The following is a 24,672-nucleotide window of genomic DNA, read 5'->3' on the forward strand; positions in this document are numbered from 1 at the left end:
TGGCATGGGATTGGTCCTGGAATATATCTCCAAATATGGAGCATGCCATACCAAATACTTCCAGCTCCTGTTTTTTTGTCTAGTCTCTGGAAGTTGAGGACAGACGAAGTTGACCATGAGGCGGCTCTGCAGAACTGGCCCAATCGGGTAAGGCCCATTTGAGCCTCCTCGACGTCACCCCTTTCAACCTCATATTCGTTCGACAGATCTCTCTGCTGTTGTGGTCAGTCTCTGGACTTTGGTCAGGGAACATTAGCAGGGGAAGCCCGGGTTTTCAGAGTAGGCCTAATCCTCTGTTATGGCCATTGAGTTAATTACCTCATTTACCCCTAGCTCAAATCAATTGCTCTGGAACCCATACTTCTTCCCTCTACGGGCATCACTTGTTTAGTGAGCTATCAGCCTGTCTTGAACATTTAGTTCATCGTTGTACTGAAACCACTAGAGTCTGTGCAAGTAAATTGCGCCCTTTAATATAAAGACCTTCATTGCTGTCATCTCCCCGGTTGGGTGGCATGCCACCTCTGGCATTATGGCTTCCAACCTCCAAATTCCACCGGCCGAAAACCACATCATCGGGAACGAAGGGTTTCCCCTGAATGCATTCAATGATGAAGCTGCTCTCTCCCCCATGTCAAAGAAAATTCTCGAGAAATTTGCTATTCCCCTTGCCCCGTTAACCCTGAATAAGGATAAGGATTTTCGCATTGCACCCACGCTGATTTCCCGCCCCCCCGATTCCGGCTTTGATACTAGCGGGCTTAATTTTCATTTTGCGAAGCCCAAGCTTCCAACTCCTAACTTCACTTCACATTCGAAAGCTCAACGCGGTGCTTCAATTCCAAGTCCCTTAACTACCCCCAGAGTTAGCCTTAATTGCCCGACAGAAATTAGCCAGACTCGTGCTCAGGTTATGGACTCTGACTTAAGGTGAGCCGTTCCTGTCCCTCATTTATGCGATAAATGAGTTAACACCAACTATTAGCTATGCCCCGGCTTGTCTGAAAGAGCGTCCTGGCGGCAGCAGCAGCAGCAGCAGCAGTAGCACAAGCTACTCATCAAAATTACACGACGTCCAAGGCACTGCTGAACTATCTCTTGGACCGAATTCTGGGATTCTCTGCATTTCAGAAAATAGTGTTTGCCTCTCGGAAAGTGGGAATCGAGATGAGGATTCTCAGCTCGACATGGGAGCCGGTGAGGAAGACTGCGATTTGACAGGTAGGCCTAATCAAATATGTTTTACCCACACGAGACTAATATCTGATATTTAAATACAATATTTAAATATAAAGCTTCGCGGAATGTGCACAAAGAAGTAAGTAGAGGCCTGAAAGGCAGCCCATGATTAATCGAGCTCATTATTTCACTACGTTTGTTGTTCGATTTAATTATATTTTCGGTGATGCATTTTCGTCGGTTGTATACGTGATTTGCATCTCACTATGTTACTATTTATTGTAAACCCAAACTACAAGAGCGTTGTCATGAAGATTTTAACTAGTTGAAGACTCGAGACGAACCCACGAAGAAAGGTACATCGCATCCCGTTATCAGCTCACCAAGCACCAGCAAGAGTCGCAGCAGAGAGCCAAATTCACGTTCTCCACATCCGCTACCAAATGATACTAGGCCACGATCGAAACAAATGTCAAGTTCAAAGGTCGCAAAACGGTCGTTGTCTCCAGCGGATGGCCGCAGTAGCGCTCCCACAAAACCGGTTACGCTCCGGAAAGAGCCCTCATATACATCTCAGCCATCGGAAGAGGATCTTTTTTACATGTTGATCCGTAAGTTGAAAAAACGCGATGAGGCGGAAGCAGCAACCAGTGCAATAAAGGAGCGCATGGAAATAGTTATAGATGAATTAACCCAAGAAAATGATAACTTGCGCTGCAAATTGAGGGATGTGGGACTCATTTGCAAAAATCAGAAAGAACAAATCAACGCTCGCAACTCCCTTGTTGAACGCTGGAAAGAAAAGTTCAGTAGGTTGCGGGGATTCGTAACGAGCGTGGGAAACGATTTTGAAATTCTTCGAAAAGAAGGACAACTTCTCAAATCTGCACAAGACTCATTGGTTCAAGAGAAAGAACATATTAACGAGACCCTGAAGCTAATGCACGATAACACCGACCAGTTGAAAATACGTTGGGACCAGCATCGGGCAACAATTTCTGGAGTGCAGCATGAGTGTAGCTCGTTGGAGAAGTCTCTGTCCACAGCGGCTGGAAAGTGTGCTGATGCTGAGAAGCTCATTTCTCTGGAGAGGAGTCGCGCGGCCATGCTTGAGAACTACGTAAGGAATTATGCTAATAGGAACCAAAAGCTAGCGGCGGAGATCCAGCAACAGCAGTCCCAAACGATAACAAAAATCGATGAAATTTACAGGCATCTTGAAGGTAGCTGGAATGTCTCTCAGTCTTCAATGAAAAAGGAAATAGAATCAGGATTTATCTCGTGTCTTTCCTTGTTGAAATCACTTACTCAACAGGAGTCTGTGAAACGCCAAGACCTAGAGAGCGTTGATAATGCAATTCGGGATCTCTGCACTCAGTAGGTTTGAATTCGATTGTCCCATTGGTTATGATAAAACTAACAGCACTATAGGCTCAGTTCGTCCGTTGAAGTGTCTCACAAAAGCTTGGAGACAGCATCTGACTTACACACTAACTGGGTGCAACGGATATTGACTCAACTCACAGAGCTAGAGACGGCCATAACCTCCAGTGCAGCAACTTTCGGTCAACTTGTAGAAGCTCGAGAATTGAACGGAAGCCTTCAAGAGAAGCTCAAAACGGTTGAAAAGGATCTAGCTAGAGTATCTGCTGATTGTGAGAGACTCATTTCTCAGGAAGAAACCTTACAACGACATATTAGAGATCTAGAAATTGAGATTGCGTCACTACAAAAGGATGAAGGTGGGAATACCCAGCTCAAAGATGTCGACATGTCTTCGGAACTTCAGATCCAACTTGAGGCAACCTCAGCGGCGCTTATGGAGGTAACAGATGAGATAAAAACAAAGGAAACCGAAATGCAGGAGATGGAACTCAAGTTAGCTGAGACTGTTCGAAAGTTGGAGGGTGCAGTGGGTGAAATTGCAGATCTCAAGAACGAAAAGTTTAAGATTCAGGAGGAGGCCCAGAGGACAGAGCAGCGGGTGCGGAAAGAACTAACACGGGCAAATTTAGCCGCGAAAGATCAACATATAGCATTTTTTGAGCAAGAGAGGCATAAACTCAGACGTGAAAAGGTTTTAGCGGACAAAAAGACTCTGAAAACAGCGGAGGAACTAGCCATAACTAAACGCACACTGGTAACTTTTCCCTGATCGGTCCTTATTGTCCCTGGCAACTGACGCTGCATAGCATGACGCGGAGAAGTGCAAAGAGAAAATTATTGAGAAGGTAAGACCTGTGCAAAATCTTAAGAATGGCGGTCTATTATGCTGACAAGTCTCCAGATGAATTTACAACAGGTGGAAATTGATAATTTGAAATTGGCATCCTCCAAAGAGGATTCGGATATTGCCATAGAAGCAGAGAAGTCAAAAGAAAGTTTTGCATCTGCAACAAAAGAGCTACAAAGTGCATATGATCAACTTGAGGGTGTATCGAAAGAGAACGAAAAGCTGAAGCACGAGCTATCCGAATTACGTGTAAAGCTAGCAACGCAACAAGAACAAGAAAATATGCAGGAAGCGTTGGAGGTCCTTCAGTATGAGATTGCAGAGAAGGATTTAAGCTTGCTGTCCCTAAAGGGAGAATTATCAAAATCGGAGGAGAACATTAAGAAGGTCTCAAGTTTGCAACAAGAGGTGCTTGATAAATATGCTGACATCACAATTTTACGAGAGAGGCTGAATAGTGTAACTTCAACGAACGCTGTAATCGCAAACTCGCTGGAAAAGAAAAACGAAGAGCTGGCTGCTCTTGAGCAAAGAATGGAAACATTCGGGAAAGCCGATGCTGAAATTTCGATTCTAAAGAGGGAAATTGAACAAAAGGATAGCGAAGTTTTACAACTTCGATCTCAGATTCAAGAAGCCGACAGTCTGTTTGCAAACGCAGAAAATATTCTGAGGCAGCTTGGGGTTATTGGGGTCGAAGAATCATTACGAGATTGCTCCGACGTGCTACAGACGCAATTGAGACTGATAACTGGAGGGACAGAAGGTGGACAACAGCTAGGACCAACAGCATCGCATCTTATCATGCCTATGAGGACCTCATCGAAGCGACAAGGCACAACCAGAAAACCTACCATGTCGTCCACTTATGCTCAATGTGCGGGGCCTGGTTCGTCCACCAGAGAAAGCAAAACAATCGACTTAGTTTACCGAACGCGGAGTATTCGGGAAAATATTTCCTCTCCTTTCAGGACGCCTTCTAAACAAGAAGGTGGTAGTAAAAGACAGCAAACGACTTCTCGCTCCGATATCAAGCCTTTCTCTAGACTTCAGAATGATTTGACACTAGATGTGTTCCCCCGAGAGCAATCATCACCCATGTCTGAATTTACGGATTTGAATGCGCTGTTTCCGTCAACACCTATAAATGTCAAGGATGTCAGCACCCGCGAATCATATACGGCACTTTCGCAATTAATCCTCACTGCCGATAACACCTTCCCTTCGAGCCGTGGACGGACTAATCCACATGGGTCAAGTGTTCCGTCAATTTCAAACGCAGTTAATGATGTTATTGTTGCCTCCCGTTTCGGAAGAGAAGCTAAAGATGCCAGTGAGGGCATAGTAAGCCAGGGTGCCCAATCAGGTTATTCTGCCAACGAAGCTGGAAAGCGGGACAGTTTTCGAATTGACAACCAGACTCGCACCCAGCCTGAAACAGCCATCGGGGCGCAAAAAAGGAAAGAGATGGCCGATGGCGGCGAATCACAAGTTAGGGTAAGTTAACCGGAAAGCCTCAACTTTTCCTCAATTTTTGCATATCAGAATTTCGGGATATTGACAAACAAATTGGCTCACTCGTGTAATACCTTTTGCAAAGCAGGACAACGCAGCTGATTGTCAAAACCCCCCTGAGAAGCTGCCACGCAAAGGGATTCTCAAAGAAACAGTGAAACTTAGCTCGTTTACGAAGTTAAATGATATTAAGACTCCGCCTCACGAAAGAGACCTGGGTGGAAAACCGATCCGCCCGAGTTCCACAATAACATTTAGGCGACCGTCTCGCAAATCAAAATACTTCAATCCAACAATGAGTCCGACAGCTTCTATCACTGCTAAGGTGGGCAAATGTGGTAGTACAGCCAATAAGCCGAACACACCAGCCGGGAGGGCGAGGGAAAGGCCTCGAAGAAGACCACGAGGTAAGGGTAACGTACTTATAATTCTTGGGGCGAGATACTAACTCCAGCAGGTGAGCTTTACAACAACAGGTTCTCCCAGAAAACCCCTGCATAAGTAGCTGCGCTGGTGGCATGAAATTTTGATGATCTGGGTCCATTGTCAAATTGCTCAACTCCGATGAGATGGTCGTGGATTATTTCCGGAAAATGAAGGAGGAGTGGGAGGTATGGAGACAGGAAAAGTATATATATATACCTTAGGCGATATAATTTGCAGAGGTCTGCATCCACTCATTGAGAAGATCAAACAAATTACCAAAGAGATGGGAATGCCGAATGGATATTTAACAAAATGTATATATATATTCAATGGAGCAGCTTTATGAAAAATGTCAACAACGCCAGCCTTATATGCAGAAAAAATTAGTTGCTTGCACAAGACTCGTAGTATACAGGTCCGTTCTCACCACCACCAGAATTGACTGAGGCCCTAGACAATAGAGCCATTTCGCGCATGTGTATATTCTTTACAATTGAAACATAGTGCACCTTCTCAACAATACATATCCAGTTGACCCCATTCAACCGTATGAAATCCACAATGCGACCGGCGAGCTCGTTCCGCATCAAAAAAGCTCCGTCAAAAGGTAGCAGCCGCACCTCTCCATCCCCCGGAGTCCTCTTAATACTAGCACTTATCGCCAATGTTTGTGAGGAATCGCTTTGGGAGCCCCACATCTTTTTCCACGCCGATAAAGAGATTGCAAATTTCTGTAAGCGTGTTTACTTCCCACGCTTGGCCTCCAAGAAAAGCACTTTCTTCTTCACTACGGGGTCGTATTTCAGCATGCTGAGCGGCCTGCTGGTACGAGGTCGGACGAGAGTCTTGTAGTAGCCTGTCATGGCCATGCTGATGATTCGTACGGCAATGGTACGAGATTTGGCTATTCCAAGAGGAGGGAAACAAATGAGAAATGTCAACTTGTGTGTTTTCTTAAATAGCAATCTCTGAGGTGGGTAGAGCACCCAGGATGCGAAATTGATAGAATAATAGAACAGAATATCCATACCTTTCTTCGCCATTTTGCGGAGGCCCTAGTAATTTGCGGAGGGAGAACTTCGAATGGGGAGGTGCTTGGTTCGATGGGCCCAATCGATTAAACAGTAGATTGCAATTTCAGAGCATTAGATGTAGCCCACTTCTTGGAGGGATTGGCTTCGTTGCCAGCTCACACGTCTATTTTTTTGATTTGCGATGCAGCGATGGAGATTTGCGCCAGTTGACTTCAGGATTTGAGAACCACGTGACCAAGAAATTTGGCTGTGTGGAAATACACATAAATACTTGATTCAACATTACTTGAACGTTGTCCCAATCACATCACGACTCATCTTACCTGGAACGATAGCAGGAATCATTTCATTGTGTGGGCTAATTCGGGAAGAGAGAGTCCCCAAATCTTTCCCCCTTGAAGTGCGGCTTGATTCGAACCGGTTTGCCCCTTCGAGTCAATTATATTCTGAATTCTTGCCCTTCAACATTTTACAGAAGGCTATCTCGGGACTTCTAAAGGTTGCTCTATATCCGGCTGGTCATACTTCTTCATGTTTTGTAAGTACGAGCAACAGCAGGTCCAGAGTCTGCAGGCCAATTCCTCTTCTAACCAGGCTGTACCGGTGCTTTCAGTATGAAATTGCGTCAATATTATATCTCCGATTGGGACCTTTCACTGTAGCTCGTCGATTCTAATCTTATGTGACGAGGCTTAACAACCCTGATCTTGAATTCTTCCATGGCTGGGACTTGACTATCGTTCCGTTGAAAACATCTGCCTGCAGATAACCATCCGCATTATGTTATGGCGGGAGCAGGGATCCGATTCCCAGATGAGGAATTTCGCCACAGCAACAAGCCACTGCGCTAAGTTATCTGAAAGGACTGCCACCTAATATGACTACTGTTCTGCATGAAACGGAAGCGAACTATGGGATTTCATGACCCATCGCGCCGTTCCAAACACGGTGGGTCCCCTTATTATTTTCATACCTTTCCATTTTCTCCCTCCCTTGTTGATTCGGATTCCGCAACACCATCCTCCGCCTGGATGAACCCTGAAAGTTGTTCACCCGAAAAATTCCTTAGACTCAAGCAAAAGGATTTTTTGCAAATGATATTTGCCTTGAGAAAGTCACTATGACATTCTCACTTTGTATATCCATCACAGTCTGAGTGATATTTGACCTGGAATTTTATTTTATTTTTAGACACACGTTATAGAGAGCTATTCACTGGGATATATGACTGTCTTTTGCCTAGTGATGTCCTGCGAAGATAAATGTGCATGGAAAGTCTGTGATTTGTGAGCATATGAGATATGACAGAACAAATACTTCACTATGTACCATATAAGCATATAGAAATCCTCCCTAGTACACAGAGGGCATGTGGTATTCTAGGCTTTCCATCAAGACACCAGGTGGGAACCTCATATGGTTTGCCATGGCGCTCATACACTACAGCTGTCCTCAAATTGTCGAAGCTCAAAACACAGAGAGGAATGTTGTGCAGCGTAGGATCTGCCTGGATTGTTCTGGCTCTTGAAATAGATCTAAATATAGATGGTCATGGAGATATAAAAGGAAGAAGTTCAGGAACGCATCTTTTGATTGCACATGCACACGTGCGATCGTGGCCTTGATTAGAATTGCGGGCATGTATCCCCTCTGTCCAGTTTGTTCTGGGCCATAGTCCTCAATCGGCTTGTTGAGAACAGCATTTGCTGCCTCATTTTGTTGCGAAGTTTAGGAGAAGAGCTCTGAAAAACCAAGGATCCCTTCCAACGATGATTTGTGACGATGTACAGCCATTATCGATGGTTTCGCTCATCTGAGGGACTATTCCTAAGCCTCACCGAGAGGACCTTCGAAGTTGGCACGTACAACTATTTGTATCGTGAGAAGAATATGGAAATGGTGCGTCGGTTTTGTCTCGGGACGAGCACCGTGTTCCAGGAACGGGTATTTTGCCCGTGGCCGAGTTCTGTGCTCGTTCAGCACGAAGCAGGATCCATGATACAGGATCATACAATCAGAGGAGCTATGTAAAGCAGCAGCAGCAGCAGCAGCAGGAGGAGGAGGATCACACGAGTCATCTAGTAAGCAAATGTATATCCCAAACTTGTTGTCTGTAGCAGACACAATAATTGAAGGGGAAAATATAAAACAATGAATTTTTGAAGTGAATATCTATCAGAAAGATCCCACGAATAAACACCACTGGCGAGCAAAGATTGCGCAGCCTAGGGCTAGGAACAAGCAGGGCAGGGCTGCTACACAGCAGCAAAATTCCTGTGGTTCTCCCTCTTGACAAATTCAATCAATGTTCTTAACAGATCTCTTTTTCCCCCCCCCACCCCCCCAACATGTGCATATCCCACAAAATGATATACAATCTCCTTATCCTCAAACTTTGCCTTCTTCTCAAGCCGCAGACTTTTCCAAGTCATCCTTGCCAAGATGCGCCTGCGGATGCTCGACAATTTTCGGCACATGGTTGGTGAGTAAGTATTTGATCGGGCGCAGAGCGATGGCAGACGCAGTTGCTACAACCCCAAATGGAATCGTTGTATAGTAGATATAACGATAGGCAGCTGCGTATCCTTCGAGCTGAGCTCTAGTCACAGCAGCGATGATTTCGCTGTTGATTCCAGGAACAGAGGCCATTGCTTCAGCTGTGGCCTTAGCTAGGGCGGCGAAGAGGTCAGCGAGCGACGATTCAGGAAGGCCTGCATTGAGTGCGGCGGGCACGACATGGGCTTGGAGTTCGACGGGAATTTTTGCTGGAAGATGTCAGCGGTAGAACTTCTCTTATATATATAAGGGCAGTTTTGAGACTCTTACCAGACAAGATAGCCAAGACGATGGCAGTCCCAATCACACCAACACCAACTCTCACACATCCCATAGTTCCGAACGAGGTTCCGATGTGTTTATCGCTCACCACCAGCTGAGCAATAGCTCCAGTCTGTTGCTCAACAAAACCGATGGGCAGCGCAGCAAGGAATGAACAAGCAATTGCGAATTTCTTATTGTCCGGATTACAATGAGCCAGGGCTGCGGTAAAGGCAACCATCCACATTTTCGAGACGATCAACGTCATTTTTGGATGTCCGATGGGGCCTGCTTCGATATTAGAATTCTTGGGTCGGCTAAAGGGTTTTATATTACATACCCCACAGAGGCCCTAGGAAGACCATTCCTCCCCAGAGGCCGAAGCCAACTGTACAAGATATAGCTGCGACGGTTTCCCAGGTCGATCCGGCACTGTACATATATGCGACCTCTGCCCATTTGTCAGCGCAGACTATTATTAGTGAGTAAGGAAGAAAACACTAACGAGTTGGCCAAATGATGCTCAACGCGGTATATGAAATTCCTCCCACTGCCGAGCATATGCAGTTCATTCCAAAACCCCAAACGTCTTTGAATAGATGAACAGCAAAAAATGCGTTCTCTCCCTGAAAGTGCTCCCACACACAAAGGGCTATGAGACTAATGCCCCCTGATACGACCATTCCGATTATCTTGGCTGTTGAAGAACATGATCAGCCGCTGCAGACCTAGAACCAGATTCGTGTAATACTTACCAGATTTCCAAGGATATGGAGATCCACCAGTCATGATGCCGACAATAAATAAGACAAGGCCGGCAAGCAAGAGAAATATTCCGACAAAGTCCAGTTTCTTCGTTTGCTCGAGCTTATTGTAAGCCTGGGCTGCTTCCCTTGGAAAGTAGAAGAAGTAGTATAGGGCAAGGGAAATGGCTAGATATCGTTAAACAAATTTACTAGGCACACTACTCGGGTGGGTAAGCTTACTCTGAGCAATAATATAGATGTAATAAATCCATCTCCACGAAGCATGTTCGACGAGGGACCGTGCAAGATACGCGCCCAGGGATGTTCCAGGAAGACAGAAGATAACGACAATGGCCATACCAAGCATCTTGTGCTTATTAGGCATGAGTTCTAATTCTTGATCAGCATGTCTGCGCGTAGGTGTGGCATAAGGAGGAGCCCACCTCCGGCTAGAAACGCATAGCAACACTGAGCACCAGTTGAGAGACCAAGGAGGACCTGAAGGAGATAAGGTAAGTGAAAACGTTTTACCAAACAAGACAGAATCAACTTACATTTGCTCCAACGAAAGTGTTGAGATCCTGGGCGGTTCCGGCAACGATGGCTAAGGGGACATGAGCAAGATTTAAGAGAAATGAAAGGAGGGAGAGAAATATAGGTAATCTTACATCCGACCAACCCAAAAAGAGTGAATATAATCATAACCCATCGTCTGCCGTATATTTCGGACAAACGACCAACGAACATATAGCCAAGAGTTGTCCCCAGGGTCTGCATGACGGAAAAAAGGGCGGCATTTGTTTTGGAGTTAGATCCTAGAACTGTCAGAATATATACGAAAACAACCGTTCCAATGGGCCCCATACCGATATCATTGTTGATCCAGAGCAGAACGGCTGCAGGAGGAGCAAACCCCCACGCAGCATTGAACAAGCCGAAGGACATGGCAGCAAGGGAGCCAACCTTGTTTTCCGTTCAATTATTAGCCATACCCACGACTAGGAAGATTTGGACTCCTCACTGTGTATGGCTCCATGAGGAATTTCCAGCCAACCTGCTCGACATGGTGGGTGGCTTCAAGGGCCAGTTCCTCAGCAAGGTCATGGCTGGCTGGGGTCCCCGTTGATGCAGCGGCGGGGGCTTGAGGCATCGCGACTTCAAGCTCGGTCTGGGGTTAGAGTCAGTAGTGCTAGTATAGGGATGTTGGGCCCTAAGGGTCCCGATCAACTGCTGGGGCTGTATGTACATACACTGTCCACTTTATCTTTGACAGACATATTTGCTAATATTTCTTATCAAGCTCAAGATTTTATGTCTCGAGTCCTCAAATATCGTGCCATCCTCTGGGATTGTAGACATTTCCATCAACCTTTATATATTCTTTACATCGACCGCCATGGCAGCTAGTATCCAAATTCCTCTGGCACTAGCTAACCCCAGGATTTGGAAACCTGATAGACTGGCTTACAGCGTCGGTTCCGGGGTATCAGGAGTCGAAAGGCGAAATTGGATGAGGCAAATGGGAATTGGCCAGTATTTAGTTTTTTGGGGCGGCGTTTGACCCCTCACTGAAGCACGCTGGTACCCATTTTTTTTTTTTCAGCACCAAAGAGCACCCGGCCCACGGACACCCCTTTCTGGAACCAAAATCGCGGGGTAAGCTATCATAGTGCTTAATAGCGTGCGAATTAGCAGCGCACTGTGTTTGCCGGTCAGTTCTAGACGAGAACTTAGACAAAGCTTGGGGGACCATCCCGAAGCAATGTCCATTCCTCCCTCCCCGCAAAGTGGTAGCTGGATACACTAACGGGAGAAATAATAGCCACGGTACTATCTTGCATGTACAGCCGCGGTACATTATATGCAGCTAAAGGGAGTTGTAGCCGCGGCACACTCTATGCCGCTAACGCTTTGATAACTTCGGTAGTTTTATTCGCCTCCGATATTATCTTCCGTCCACGCTGCGGAGTATGATGAACTAGCCTCAACGATGGAGAGATGTGGGTTGAACCTAGAGAAGGCGTCGAGAACGAGAACCCGCATATGGCCGACTCGACATGTCCTGTGATGGAAAATATCAGCGCAAATTGCGCACTTAATGGGACTTAAAAAGCCGACAGTCTGCACCCATAAACAGTTCTCTCTTTCCAACCACGACGCTTTCTCTTTTCACCAAATCTTCACCAAATCCTCAACAGACATAGACAAAATGCCTGGCAAGATATCGAACGAAGTTTCCTTTGACCCAGACGTGTTGAAGGCAAAATATATTGAGGAGCGCAACAAACGTATTCGAGATGATGGTATCAAACAGTACCAGGCGATCGACACGGACAACTTCAAGTTCTCTGTTGAAGACCCATACACCAAGCCCGGGTTCTCTCGTGCTCCGATCGATGAAGAAATCGATTTCCTCGTGATTGGAGCTGGCTTTGGAGGACAGATCATCTCAGCACGCCTTATTGAGGCTGGAATCACCAATATCCGTATCGTTGACAAGGCCGGTGATTTCGGAGGAACCTGGTACTGGAACCGCTATCCTGGAGCAGCATGTGACATTGAATCATACATTTACATGCCGCTGTTGGAAGAGCTCAACTATATCCCAACGGAAAAATACGCCAGAGCTCCTGAGTTACTTGAGCATGCTCGCAACATTGGAAGACATTTCGGGCTTTACGACAAGACCCTGTTTCAGACTGAAGTCCTCCACCTCGACTGGGATGAGACGGCCAGTCGTTGGATTGCGAAGACAGATCGTGGCGACACCATCTGTGCTCAATTTGTAGCTACGGCGAGCGGGCCTCTTCACAAGCCAAAGTTGCCTGGTGTTCCAGGGATTGAAAAGTTCAAGGGCCATAGCTTTCATACCAGCAGATGGGATTATGATTATACTGGAGGTGACACAAGGGGGGGCTTGAGCAAATTGGCCGATCGACGTGTTGGGATAATTGGAACCGGTGCAACGGCGGTTCAGGCAATTCCTCATGTCGGCGCTGCAGCTAAGCATCTCTACGTGTTTCAGCGGACTCCATCTTCGGTTGACAATCGTTTGGATCAACCAACCGACCCAGCGTGGGCTGCCAGCTTGAAAAAAGGATGGCAACAGAAGAGAATGGATAATTTCAATATCATTGTATCTGGTGGACACCAAGATGAAGATCTTGTGCACGATGGTTGGACCGATATCCTGAGGAACCTTTCGGTCTTTGGGGGGGCGGATCAACCCACTGCAAAAAAAGAAGCAGCTTCCGCAATGCAAATGGCCGATTTCAAGAAGATGGAACAAGTCCGAGCTCGAGTAGACCAAATCGTTAAGGACCCGGCGACCGCGGGGAGACTGAAAGCATATTACAACCAGTTCTGCAAGCGGCCTTGTTTCCACGACGAGTATCTCCCCACCTTCAACAGAGACAACGTTACCTTGGTGGACACAGACGGAAAAGGAATCGAGTGCATTACCGAGAATGGAATCGTGGCAAACGGCAAAGAGATCCAGTTGGACTGTATCATCTACGCCACCGGATTCGAATTTAGCACCGATTACAGCAAGCGAAGTGGAGTCGAGATCAAGGGGCTCAACGGAACCACCCTCACTGAGAAATGGGAGGATGGAGAGAAGACAAGCACGTATCACGGATTGTGGTCTCGAGGCTTTCCCAATCTCTTCATTGTCAGCATCATGCAGTCGGGCTTGACTCCAAATTTCACACATATGCTGGAAGTGCAATCGAAACACATCGCCTATGTAGTCAAAGAGTGCAAAGAGCGGAAGGTGAAGAGCATTCAGCCGGAGGAAGAGGCAGAAGAGCAGTGGGTGAAAACTATTATGGAGGGGGGTAAGCTGCAACAGAATTTTGTGAAGGAGTGTACGCCAGGATACTACAACCAGGAAGGCCAGATTACGGAGAGAGCTCTACGTAACTCTAATTATGGATTTGGCTCTGTTGCTTTCATCAAACTTTTGGAGGATTGGAGAGGAGCCGGGAAGCTGGCCGGGCTGGAGTTGAAGACTGAATAAAGTGTAACTGATCATGACACTGGAGTATGGGTTCTATAGGAACCATGGCATGAGCGTACGAAGCTGACGCATGTGATACATGTAGTAGGTAGCTAATACTTGAAATGGTGCTATTCGAGCGGGGAAATACAGAATTGGTTTATTAATGAGAATGTGTTTGGAATATTGTTTGATAATTACCTGCAGGGAGATCTAGCGAGCGACTAACTGTCGCTATGACCAAGTGCCAATTTACCAGCGCAAGTAATAACAAAGTCAGATTCTCTCGCCAACGGATGGGCAGCGCTAACTAGACAGTGGTTGGGATAATAAACTGCTCTAGTTTAGTTAGTTATATAGCATCTCCAGCCACAAGGGTAACAAAAGGCCGGCATCTTCCTACCCTTAACTAACTATCCTGAACCCCTAATATACCCCGCCTTGACCCCATCAACTTGGATCCACATATATCTAGGATTTCAAGGCTGGGTTTCACTTTGGTAGTAGATTGAGCTAAGCCTGTGCTCAAGAGTGCCTCGGTCACTTTTCCTTTCGGCTCAATTGTGTCTTAAACCAGACACTATTTAATGCTGGGTGAACTGCAATGAGGGAGCATGATATAGCACTGTATGCAGACAGAGTCTTCCCATTTCCATCTTGATTGTCGCCCTTGTCTTCCGTCCAGTGTTAGTTTCTATCGAGCTGAAAATGTCTTTTGAATCATACCTCCAGGCTGCCACCGCGGAAGGCCCTAATCGCACTCTCCCAGGCGTTGTCGTCGTAGCAGCAAACAAGAGTGGTAAGTTTCATTCCGGACCATTTGTCTCCAAACTATTCTGATGTTATCATCCATAGGAATCACCTACAAGCATGCATCTGGAACCCAGTCTCTTGATCCTAATTCTCCTCTCGTCAACAAGCCATTCGCGGCTGACACTGCACTGTGGATTGCCTCTTGTACAAAACTACTTACAGCAATTAGCATCCTACAGTGTGTAGAGAAGGGGCTTCTTGATCTTGATGCAGACCTCTGTGATGTTCTTCCGGAGTTCAAAACACTCAAGATTTTGACTGGATTCGAGGGTGAAACACCAGTCTACAAGAAGCTGGAACGTAAGATCACCCTTAGGGCCCTTCTTAGCCACAGCAGTGGGTTCGGATATGCTGGATTTGATCCGAAGCTGGAGAAGGAAGTTCTCTTGCGAGGCGGTAAAGTTGAAATGACAGGCGACTTGGTATGCTCTCTCGTCGTTATTCAAACACACAAGCTGTGCTCTAAGCACTTTTATAGATGGAACATATCTCTCTCCCACTTCTTTACGAACCATGCACGTCATGGTCTTATGGAGTCGGGATTGACTGGGCTGGCCTTGCTTTGGAACGGGTCACGAAACAACCTCTCTCCGCTTACATGGACGCAAACATTATCAATCCACTTGGCATGACACGCACGTCATTCAGACTCTTATCACGACAAGATATTCTAGCAGCTCGATCAGATATGAGCATGCGTCTCCCTGACGGCTCTCTCACCCCAAGCCCGACTCGCTTCTTTCCCGACGATTCCAAGGACGACTACGGTGGAGCCGGCTTATTTTCTTGTGCCGAGGATTACATCAAAGTTCTAATTGACCTCCTGCAGGACGACTCGAAGTTGCTCTCCGGGGCAAGCAAAGAAGAGCTATTCAAACAGCAGCTTTCCGCCGAGTCTAAGACGGCGCTGAATTTTCTGCTGTATGGAGATTACGAAGAGAACAAAAATGGAGAAATCGGCGCAAAGTTCCTTGGTGGATTGCCAGCAGGAACTGATGTGGGATATTCAATCGGAGGATTGCTTGTTGAGGCGGCTAATGGTGCAGGCCCAAATCGGAGGAGCAAGGGCGCACTGTCATGGAGTGGATTGCCAAATCTGCATTGGATGATCGATAGGGAAAAGGGGGTTGCGCTGTTTTATGCGAGCCAGTTGATTCCTCCAGGAGACCTGAAAACATCTGAGGCGTTCGCTACCTTTGAGGAGGCTATTTACCAGGGTAAACTTTGAGGAAAGCGCGGAGCATCAAGGAGAACTCTATGAAATTCCACGTTAGCAGAAGCATCATATATTTCTTTGGCAGCGTCCATGATGTCTCGTGTACTTCATCTATCTCTTCTGGGTTCCGCACCCACCATCTAGTGTAAACGATGATGTGAAGAATTCCCTCTGCGTATTTTTATTTCTTATTTTATTTATTTTATTTTAAAGAAAAATAAAATATAAATAAAATAAATAAGCAAGCCACCTACCCAAATAACGCGTCCCCAGGAAAAGGTGCCTGAAGAACTTTTTCCCCTCGACTCCAAAACCATTATTGATTCAAACTTTTCTCCCACTCAATTTTTCCCCTGGTCACTTGTTCTAGCCGCAACAACACAGAAGCTCCAGGTACCGGTGGGTGTGCGAGATGGAAGGAGAAAGCATCACCGTGTGATCATTCATATGATGTTATCATATGCTCCATTGACTGCTGGGGCCAAAACAAAGACGTCTGGAGCCCGGAGTACAAGGTGTTGTCGGGTAACGGGGTTAGAGTATAGATAGTGGTTTTTCAGAATGCACCAATTACTGCCTCCCATAGTTGTCGTTTTCACTGGCTGGATCACTAGCAATCTTACATGCCAGCATGGTCAGCCATAAGGCTATAATCATCCATAAGACCCATGCTGGTCGTGAATCGCATACCTTACCATTTTGGCGCGGCATCGAGGGACTTTGATCTAGACGAATAAATGTTGTTAAATTGCCGGGTTAGGGTAACCAACACCCCCATACTTCGGCTTTGTGACTGGTTCACGTAACTAATCCACCTCCAAACCAAACAGCAGATCCGCAATCACCCGGCTAGTGACTTGGCGCTTCCACCAATCCATCCCTAGTTGGTATCACTCCACCTTTGTGCAAGAATCACGTCCGCGGTAAAACTAGGATTTGAGGAATCCGAGTTTCTGCCTATGTCCATACTGTGTATAACGACAAAAGACATTGGTTCCCTCATCGGCGCTCCTCAACTGTAATTCGGCCCAAGTTACCACCTTCGTATGGCATTTCAGGAAGTCTTTTTGGATCCACCAATTACTTTCATGATCCTCACAAGTCCCAGTGTCAAGGTTTCACCGGGCCTACTGTCTGCCTATAGTCCAGATGGCATCCTTCTTTCTCGTGTCTTTAGGGAGGTTTGCAACTGATGCGGCTTCGAAAAGTTTCATTGGGCAGCTGCTCCAGCATTGAAGGCAGCGTCCAGAACCAAAAGCCGTCCTAGTTATGGACAACGCATCATTCCACCGCTCAGCCAGGATAAAGCAGATGTGCTTTGAAGCAGGAGTGAAACTGCTATATTTGCCATCACACCCCCCTGATTTGAACCCAATTCAGGAATTCTTCGCTGAACTGAAGGCGTACATTAAGAAGACCTGGTAATTATATGAGGAGGACCTTATACAGGGTTTCTGCACTTTCCTTCAACGGTGCGTTGATGTCATCGGCGCAAAAAAGGAGAGTGCTGACCGCCACTTTCGAAACGTTGGCATATCAATTAAGATAGTTTCATCATTGTGCACTATTCCTTCACGTTTCTGGAATTCAACCGTGTAAGCTCTCCTGCTATCAGGTAGCCGCCGTTCTAGCTTTTGCAACCCGTCAATCACAGTAGAGAGCTCACATTTTTCTAGTCACTCGTGTTGACAGGTCCTGAGAACTCGGGCTTGCGTAAGGATAAAAGTTCAAATAAACCACGAATAATATACTTATTATGCTCCATACGGTGGGATAAAATTTTTCATTATAACGCTTATGAAGTAGCCTGAATGACAAAAAGAAAATCAGCAAAATCACCAAATGTTCATATCACCTCTGGGTATTCACCCCGGTCTTGTACCAGCAAAATCTAGGGAAGCATTAGCAAAATCAACTCACGCATTTCGTGCCTGCTCGTAATAAAATTTGCTACTTCTTTCCTCTCACGGCGAGTTCCTTTGCCGGCTCGGGAGGACTGAGAATCTATTTCAGAACGTCAAAGGCTCCCTCCGTGTCGTAGTGGTTCTCGCTGAGGTTGTCCATGGCCCTCAGCGTTAAAGTGAGCGTTGAGTATTTTTCCAATGGGTTGCAGGTCGCTTGGACTATACGAACTTTCCCGCAGATGAATGTCACAACCGTGGCCTAGCCTGCCAAAGAGTGAGCCATAAAACTTGATAAAACGTTAGGAGATGGTAAGCAAAAATGAAGAAAGGAGCATCAAAGGTATATCATCTTACTTACTTTTGAGCCTCAGTAAAGGGAACTTCGTCTAGAACCTGGTGGGCCGCAGTCTTCCTGAAACCAGAGAAATCCCAGTCGATTAGGGGGCCTTGAGCTTTCTCCGGCGCAGCAACTCTCTCGAACTTGTGGATGGCATTTAGGAGGTCTGGAGATATTGGGAAAGCCAGCTCTTCTCTAGTGGTGTCCTACACGCACATTGAGATCCTCTGTTTTTTGCAGCCACTCAAAAGGGAATGTGTCTGGCGAGCAGGAGAGGTACAAACAATAAAAGGTTCGCCATGAGCTGGCCAACGTCCCCCGGGTGATTGAATCGAATTTTGCTGATTGCATGATGTGCTATCAATGGAAATGTGTGCTGCTCTGCTGGTCTGATGGGTATTTGTTGTGTGTTGATGATGTTGATGGTGAAGGCAGAAAACAAGCAGGCACCCAGCACGTCACTCGATATCAATGGGAGGAAGTGAATTTGCGCCCCCTTTACACTGCCTGCTGTCTGTCGCCCTCATCTTCTTCCTCTGATCCTGTATCAACCTTGTCCCTAATTCAGTTGCTCTTTGCCTATCTCCGCTGTCTTGTTAATATATAGGTTATCAGCTCATATATAGTTAACTTTTAAGGTTAAACTTAGCACGTCCCAAGGCCGCCCAAGTTCTGGAAAAAATTCCGACCAAAACAAAAAAAGGATGGCATGAAGCAATACAGAAGTATGACCTTCAACAGCGCACTCTCGAACAACTAAGCATGGAAGGTAGCTGTTCCCTGATGAACTTTGGGTCTAAGTACACGCTTCTGATGTCTAAAGGGCCACACAGGGAGTTTCTCCGCATCCACGGCTCCAAAAGAAGCATTCTTTAACTACCGTCCGAAGTATTTGGCTCGAAAAGAACAGGCCCAAGGACGCCTCGACATAAATTTTGCCAACCTTGAGTATTTCCTCAACGAAGACCATTCCGACGATGCCACGAAACTTATGAACAGAAACATTCTTGGGACTTGACAAGCTTAAGAACTTGGATCGCATGATATGCGCTCCCAAGGAACCCCGCAGGTGCACCCTTCTGAATATATTTGGCACACTTGCAGATGGGCTAGGGCCCGTCTAGATGCTGGTTGATGGTGTGTAAAACCAACTCCTGGATAGATCAATTCAGGCCTCGGTCCATCAACGTCCATTGGACGGGTATTCCCGAAAGAACAGGATTCTATGACGCTACGCGGCCCTCAGCACGTGTAGATCCTGCAAGTCCAACCTGCAGGGCTTTCTCTCAGCGGAGCTTGGCATAAAGAATTCTGAGAGATGACAGATGCCGGATATCAGCCGACAGCCTGTCATCCTCCTTGTACTCCTCCTGCTGCACCTTCAGTGCCAGGACCAGCAGAGGAGGAGCCAACCTCATCGAACGCCAACCGAGACTCTTATTGCGGATTTTATGGTTACTCTTCTCGGGTGTTTAGCAAGCCTTGTGCAGGCTTTTAACCCCAGGCCCATCTGCATCAGAAGTCCTTTTAGACGATCTATACATTTGGCCCCTGTCCGTAATACTTCTCAGCAACAAGACGACGTTCGGTTCTGATCTTGTATTGACGGGAGCATCCCATTCGGCCTATCTCAGGCTGAGATGCCACGGGAAGCCGCCATATTCGAAGCAAAACGTGTTGTGCGTAGGGATAGCGGGGGGCAGGATCCTGTTTTCTCCCAGCAGTGAATGGAGCATTGCGACGTTATGAAGATGACCCGACAGCGATACCAACCCCCTTACTTTTGCATGTTCCTCTATTTATGGTCATGGAAGCTCTTACTGGAAGTGTGAATTCTTTTCTTATCTTTTCTTTGATTTCTATCACTAACTTACTTTCAGTCAGCTGGTTTACTCTCTGAGTTCTGAGAAAGGGGAGCTTTTATTGTCTTGACTTTGTAAATAACTCCCTAGCAAAATATCTTTCAATTCTTCTTATATGATGAGCAGCTGAGTAACACACGATTCTGAGAACTTTTATTGATAGAGGTACATGAAGCTATTCAAGCTAGTTAAGAAATAACAGAGGATTTGTCATTGAGCTTCATTGCTTGAGATATTGTGGTAGTTGATGAAGAAGTCTTAGAAACTGATCTGGTGAACTGGCTTGATGAGATCTGTGAGTGTCTCGAATGTCTGATCATTGCCTCAGGATTTCAATGGGGATCCATCCTGCCTGCTTACATGCTTGTTGTATTGACCCCGTGCACCAATCCAATGAGTCATATCAAACCATCCCCATGCACATCCAGGTGCAGAATACGTTATCCATACCGAGCTAGAACATGGGGGGGCGGCCATAAATACCAGGGTTGTTACCAGCCCATGATAGATAGACGGTTATCACTTCCGTTAGGGGATACGATTGGCTTACAGCTCGGGGGAAAGAAAATTGGATACTCAAACTGTTGTCCCTAAACCTCAGTGCAGCCGGTACAATTCATCAAAAAGAGCTGTTGCATTCATTGCCTTGTGTTTCTGCCGTCACTGCCAATCAGCTAATGCAAATGAGACCTTGATGCTGGGGATGCTATAGAGCACCGTGTTGGATCGACGATCCATTTAATGATTCAGTTGGTAGCCCGGTAGGTCTGTCCTGAACCAGGTGCAGCTAGAACAACTGATCCCGAAGAGCTGTGAATTCTTGCTTGAGATTAAGAAAGTCAACGAAAATAATTCTGCAGCTTGCAGTAGTGCATAGCGACTGCTCATATCTAGTGCAGGGCAATCAATGTTAGTCAGAAGGCCAGCGGCGTTGAGTTCGGCCTGTAAGTTAGATGTATGGCTGCATAACTAACCACACTATTTGTAATGATTGGTTTTATGATGGTTGGGGACAGACAGGCAGAACTGCACATGCAACCCAAGCTGAACCAATACCAAAACATTGTTGCCTGCCGATAATTATGTCCTTGTGTATGCTCCGCATGACATGAAAATTCACAGCTGAAGAGTTTTACCTAGAAACGCTGCATAGATGATTAGTTACATAGTAAAAGCACCCGAACTGAACGTGTTCAAGAGCCACTCCATGGACGTGGGGGACATCTTAAGTAACTACACGGAACTCTCGACTGTGCACTAGGTCAATAATGAACAGGACATCACTTTTGGCCAAATGTGACGCGAACGGGACGGGACGGGACGGGGTCTGACCTGAATAGCCGGCTGTACCAGGCTCAAAATTTTGATCAAGGGCTTCCCAATACGTAGCTGCATCCATTCCACACTGTGACTGACGCTATGCAAATCTGGTGGCTTCTGGAGCTGTGAGATGAGGGCACGAATGAAGTTTGAAAAGAAAGGGATGGAAGCTGCCAAAGGTAAGAAATCTTTATTCAATGACTGGCCTCACGGGCGTGCCCTTCTATCTGCTGATCAGCCGAACCTTCAGGATCACTGAGACCCAAGATGTGGGAGACACTGAATCCATCATCATCATCATCATCATCATCATCATCATCATCATCATCATCATCATCATCATCATAACCCATACTGATAACCAAAACAGCATTCTCATTAAACTTTTCTGGCAAATACAGGGACAAGCAGTTCGTAACAGATAGCTCCCCCTTTGTTCTGCTGCTTTTTCCATAGCTCGCTCCTCTCCATGCCAGTCCAAAATGATTGAGGAAGCTTATCAATCGTACGATGTCTCATAGAAGAGAAGGGCAAGCACCAGTTATCAAACAAAGTTGGATTTCCTGATAATATGAGCCTTAACTCCGTATCCTAAAATGTAATTTTTACATCCCTAAAACTTGAGATTCCAACCACGGATGCTTTGACAATGGTTCACCAAGTTCAGCAGGGTTGTGATATGTTTGTCTTTAGTATTGCCCCTCGCTAGGATACAAAGCATTTGTTGAACTTTGGTAATGCCTTGCATAGTTGAGGTGTTAAATTGGAATGACATGTATGTTCTAAGAATGCCATTTGCGCTCACCTGCTAAAAATACACATCCCGAATTGCCAGGTCGCTCTGTAGGCGGGAGACTGTGGTGCGCCATCAACGGCAGGGACATACTTCTACTCTCGTCGGCGGAGGGAATTGCGGAAGAGCCTAAGCTCTCTTCCTTCAAGCCATGATAGATCCTGGCAGAGGGTGCTAGAAACTTCAGAACGAGATTGACGATGCGGGGTTCGATGCCCACAACTACTTAAGCTAGTCGTTCAATGGCCCAGGTGGAACTTTAGGCAGACCAGAAATGGTATACGACAGAGAACGAAGAGTGAATAGTAGCAGATATAGATCTCTCTCTGATTTTCAGTTCCGCAAGCTGACAACTGGAAAAAAGATTTCACATAAAGCGCTAGTGCAGCACTTCTTTGAAAATGAATTGAATGAATGTTCTTCCTGTCTTAAGCTCTGAGCTTGTATTAAAAGGAAAATCTCAAAAGCTACTGCTCAATTTCAATTATATTAACTATTGCAAAGAAATCCTCTCTTCTGCAGTTAAATACTTTTACAGTAAAGGAACTTGTCTTCTGGCTTAGATTTTCTTCTCAAACTTGGTGTTTTAATAATGCAGCTCACTGCCTCTGACTTTCAGAGCTAGTTAACCAGTTAGTTAACTATCGCTAGTTATTAGTTGCAATAGTTTAATCAATTATGACAATCTCGACTCGATTGCTTTCTCATGCTTTCTTATGCTCTTTGTTCAATTCCTTTGAAGCATAAGAGTGATGAGTCAAAAATGTCACAGAGCAGAGTTTTAATTAACAGTTGTTATGAAGTGATTTCGCGTTTATTTGCCCTCTCCCAACTTCCCCTCCGTTTTAGGAATGGAGGGTGAAATGAAACTCGCTCCAAAATTCAAATATTGACAAAAATGTAAAGCCGGTAAAAAGAGCGCTAGTACCAATGCAGATGGAGAAGTGAGAATAAAACGAAAAACTTGAAAATTAAGAATTTAAGGGATAGCTGATGAGTTCAGAGAGAGTATCATGTGTATTCCCTTTTCATCATATCCTCCCTGTCGAGGATTTTCTCTTTCGAGCCCTCCTTCAGCTCACCCATTCACCAACTCCCTATATGCCAATTCCTATTCAGTATTTCATGATTTTGGAGCAGTGGAGGGGGTCTATGTTGTGCATATCCGCCGGGCGGTCGCTGGAATATCTATTTGCCTGTTTTGCCTGTTGTTTTACGCACGGTTGGTGGTGTCGTATATCGCAATTCATCGGACAAACTTCCTCCGTTTACTTGCACGTCTAGTTCCGTCGAGAGACCGAGATAAATCATCTATGAATTTTCGCGAAGACAGTGCTAATGTATTCAGTGGTTAACGGTTTAGTTCTTAAGGGTTCCCCTTTCAACGCATGGGGGGTGTGTTGGATTATTCGATTCTCGCGAAATAAAAATATTTAAGAATGATTGCTATTCAACGCAGGTAGTTGTTTGGCACGCGAACCCGCTGGCCCGAGGCAGGGGAGGTTCGTCGGCTCAAGTCGTCACCGAATAGCGACCCACGTCGATAGATGTATAGCCCATTTCGCGAGAGGCTGAGGCTGCTATGGGGGATAACAGCAGATGGCATGGTCTGTCGCTGAAGTATGCGTGGCTGATTCAGGCTGGTTTCGATGGCTGGTTTCGGGTTATGAACTACTATAGGGACAGTCCGTCGCCGGGTTGGGAGCATAAGACCACTTTCCAGGGCCTTGAGCAAATCATGCACTACATGGCAGTCATTTGGAATCAGGACCTGGCTATAACGACCCTGTTCGCGATCAACTAGCGAATATGCTTTCCCACATTTCTGGTAAACATATTGCAATATGTTTGTCGCATAGTAGTTCCCTCGGCTGCAAAGTGGTCTCCCATTGCAGAAGGTTTCGTATGGGCGACTGCATACAATGCAGCGAAGAGCGTGTTGCGAATATTTATCCATTACATATTTCTCGTCATCTCGCGGCTGTCGCGAGAAACCAGATCGCTCTATGTAGGGTTCGCGAATGACAGAAGGCATCGTGTAGAGTCGGCGAAGAGTCTGGTAGTCGTATGAAGGTGTAAAAGATTTAAGACCACAGCCCGTTATATAACGAGGGGAGTGATAGTAAGTTGTCGTAGGGTGGCGATAAGAAGGCACCGTGTAGAACACCCTGGCAGGAAGTGGATGTGGAAGAAAACACAAATTGAAAGAGAAAGTTGTTGAAGATAAGATGGAAGAGGCAGTGAAGGGAAAATTATCAGGCTTATATGTTTTTATGGAAGAGGTGCTTTGGATTTATATGTCTGATTGGAGGAGGGGAATGGAGGGGAATGATGATCTATATAAGTTTTTCTTCCACCTGAACAACCAACACGCACTGACCAGGTCAACACTGGCGATAAGCATCGCAGATTTTAGTCCGAGCAACAAGGGCGTGGGGACTGATCAAAAAAAAAAATAATAAAAATAAAAATAAAGA

At 46.0% G+C, this 24,672-nt stretch overlaps 8 protein-coding genes across 8 annotated transcripts; 3 read left to right on the forward strand and 5 right to left on the reverse strand.

The window, feature by feature from the left end:
- Window positions 1-532: 532 nt before the first annotated feature.
- On the forward strand, window positions 533-5,428 carry PAAG_01240 (hypothetical protein; the record flags this gene model as incomplete). The annotated part of the gene is made up of 8 exons (XM_015844281.1): window positions 533-930; window positions 986-1,221; window positions 1,296-1,318; window positions 1,511-2,556; window positions 2,611-3,319; window positions 3,467-4,909; window positions 5,016-5,334; window positions 5,385-5,428. 8 exons carry the CDS (start codon window positions 533-535, stop codon window positions 5,426-5,428), a joined length of 4,218 nt encoding a protein of 1,405 aa, XP_015701062.1.
- A 668-nt stretch (window positions 5,429-6,096) lies between these two features.
- Window positions 6,097-6,396, reverse strand: PAAG_01241 (hypothetical protein; the record flags this gene model as incomplete). Its single annotated transcript, XM_015844282.1, has 2 exons — window positions 6,097-6,257; window positions 6,384-6,396. 2 exons carry the CDS (start codon window positions 6,394-6,396, stop codon window positions 6,097-6,099), a joined length of 174 nt encoding a protein of 57 aa, XP_015701063.1.
- Window positions 6,397-8,793: 2,397 nt separating this feature from the next.
- On the reverse strand, window positions 8,794-11,227 carry PAAG_01242 (trichothecene efflux pump; the record flags this gene model as incomplete). The annotated part of the gene is made up of 12 exons (XM_002797337.1): window positions 8,794-9,152; window positions 9,214-9,492; window positions 9,545-9,655; window positions 9,710-9,901; window positions 9,960-10,136; window positions 10,191-10,340; window positions 10,394-10,448; window positions 10,505-10,554; window positions 10,619-10,765; window positions 10,817-10,913; window positions 10,972-11,118; window positions 11,201-11,227. The coding sequence occupies 12 exons, from the start codon at window positions 11,225-11,227 to the stop codon at window positions 8,794-8,796; spliced, it is 1,791 nt and encodes a 596-aa protein (XP_002797383.1).
- A 932-nt stretch (window positions 11,228-12,159) lies between these two features.
- PAAG_01243 (phenylacetone monooxygenase) lies at window positions 12,160-13,971 on the forward strand (the record flags this gene model as incomplete). The annotated part of the gene is made up of 1 exon (XM_002797338.2): window positions 12,160-13,971. The coding sequence occupies one exon, from the start codon at window positions 12,160-12,162 to the stop codon at window positions 13,969-13,971; it is 1,812 nt and encodes a 603-aa protein (XP_002797384.1).
- Window positions 13,972-14,658: 687 nt separating this feature from the next.
- Window positions 14,659-15,991, forward strand: PAAG_01244 (beta-lactamase family protein; the record flags this gene model as incomplete). Its single annotated transcript, XM_002797339.2, has 3 exons — window positions 14,659-14,749; window positions 14,806-15,185; window positions 15,242-15,991. 3 exons carry the CDS (start codon window positions 14,659-14,661, stop codon window positions 15,989-15,991), a joined length of 1,221 nt encoding a protein of 406 aa, XP_002797385.1.
- Window positions 15,992-17,996: 2,005 nt separating this feature from the next.
- Window positions 17,997-19,262, reverse strand: PAAG_01245 (hypothetical protein; the record flags this gene model as incomplete). The annotated part of the gene is made up of 3 exons (XM_015844283.1): window positions 17,997-18,147; window positions 18,242-18,426; window positions 19,101-19,262. 3 exons carry the CDS (start codon window positions 19,260-19,262, stop codon window positions 17,997-17,999), a joined length of 498 nt encoding a protein of 165 aa, XP_015701064.1.
- A 2,334-nt stretch (window positions 19,263-21,596) lies between these two features.
- Window positions 21,597-22,150, reverse strand: PAAG_01247 (hypothetical protein; the record flags this gene model as incomplete). The annotated part of the gene is made up of 2 exons (XM_015844284.1): window positions 21,597-21,790; window positions 22,036-22,150. 2 exons carry the CDS (start codon window positions 22,148-22,150, stop codon window positions 21,597-21,599), a joined length of 309 nt encoding a protein of 102 aa, XP_015701065.1.
- Window positions 22,151-23,645: 1,495 nt separating this feature from the next.
- PAAG_01248 (hypothetical protein) lies at window positions 23,646-24,230 on the reverse strand (the record flags this gene model as incomplete). The annotated part of the gene is made up of 1 exon (XM_002797343.2): window positions 23,646-24,230. One exon carries the CDS (start codon window positions 24,228-24,230, stop codon window positions 23,646-23,648), a length of 585 nt encoding a protein of 194 aa, XP_002797389.1.
- Between the last annotated feature and the right edge of the window lie 442 nt (window positions 24,231-24,672).

This window comes from Paracoccidioides lutzii, assembly GCF_000150705.2.
Source record: "Paracoccidioides lutzii Pb01 unplaced genomic scaffold supercont2.2, whole genome shotgun sequence".
Classification (NCBI taxonomy): domain Eukaryota; kingdom Fungi; phylum Ascomycota; class Eurotiomycetes; order Onygenales; family Ajellomycetaceae; genus Paracoccidioides; species Paracoccidioides lutzii.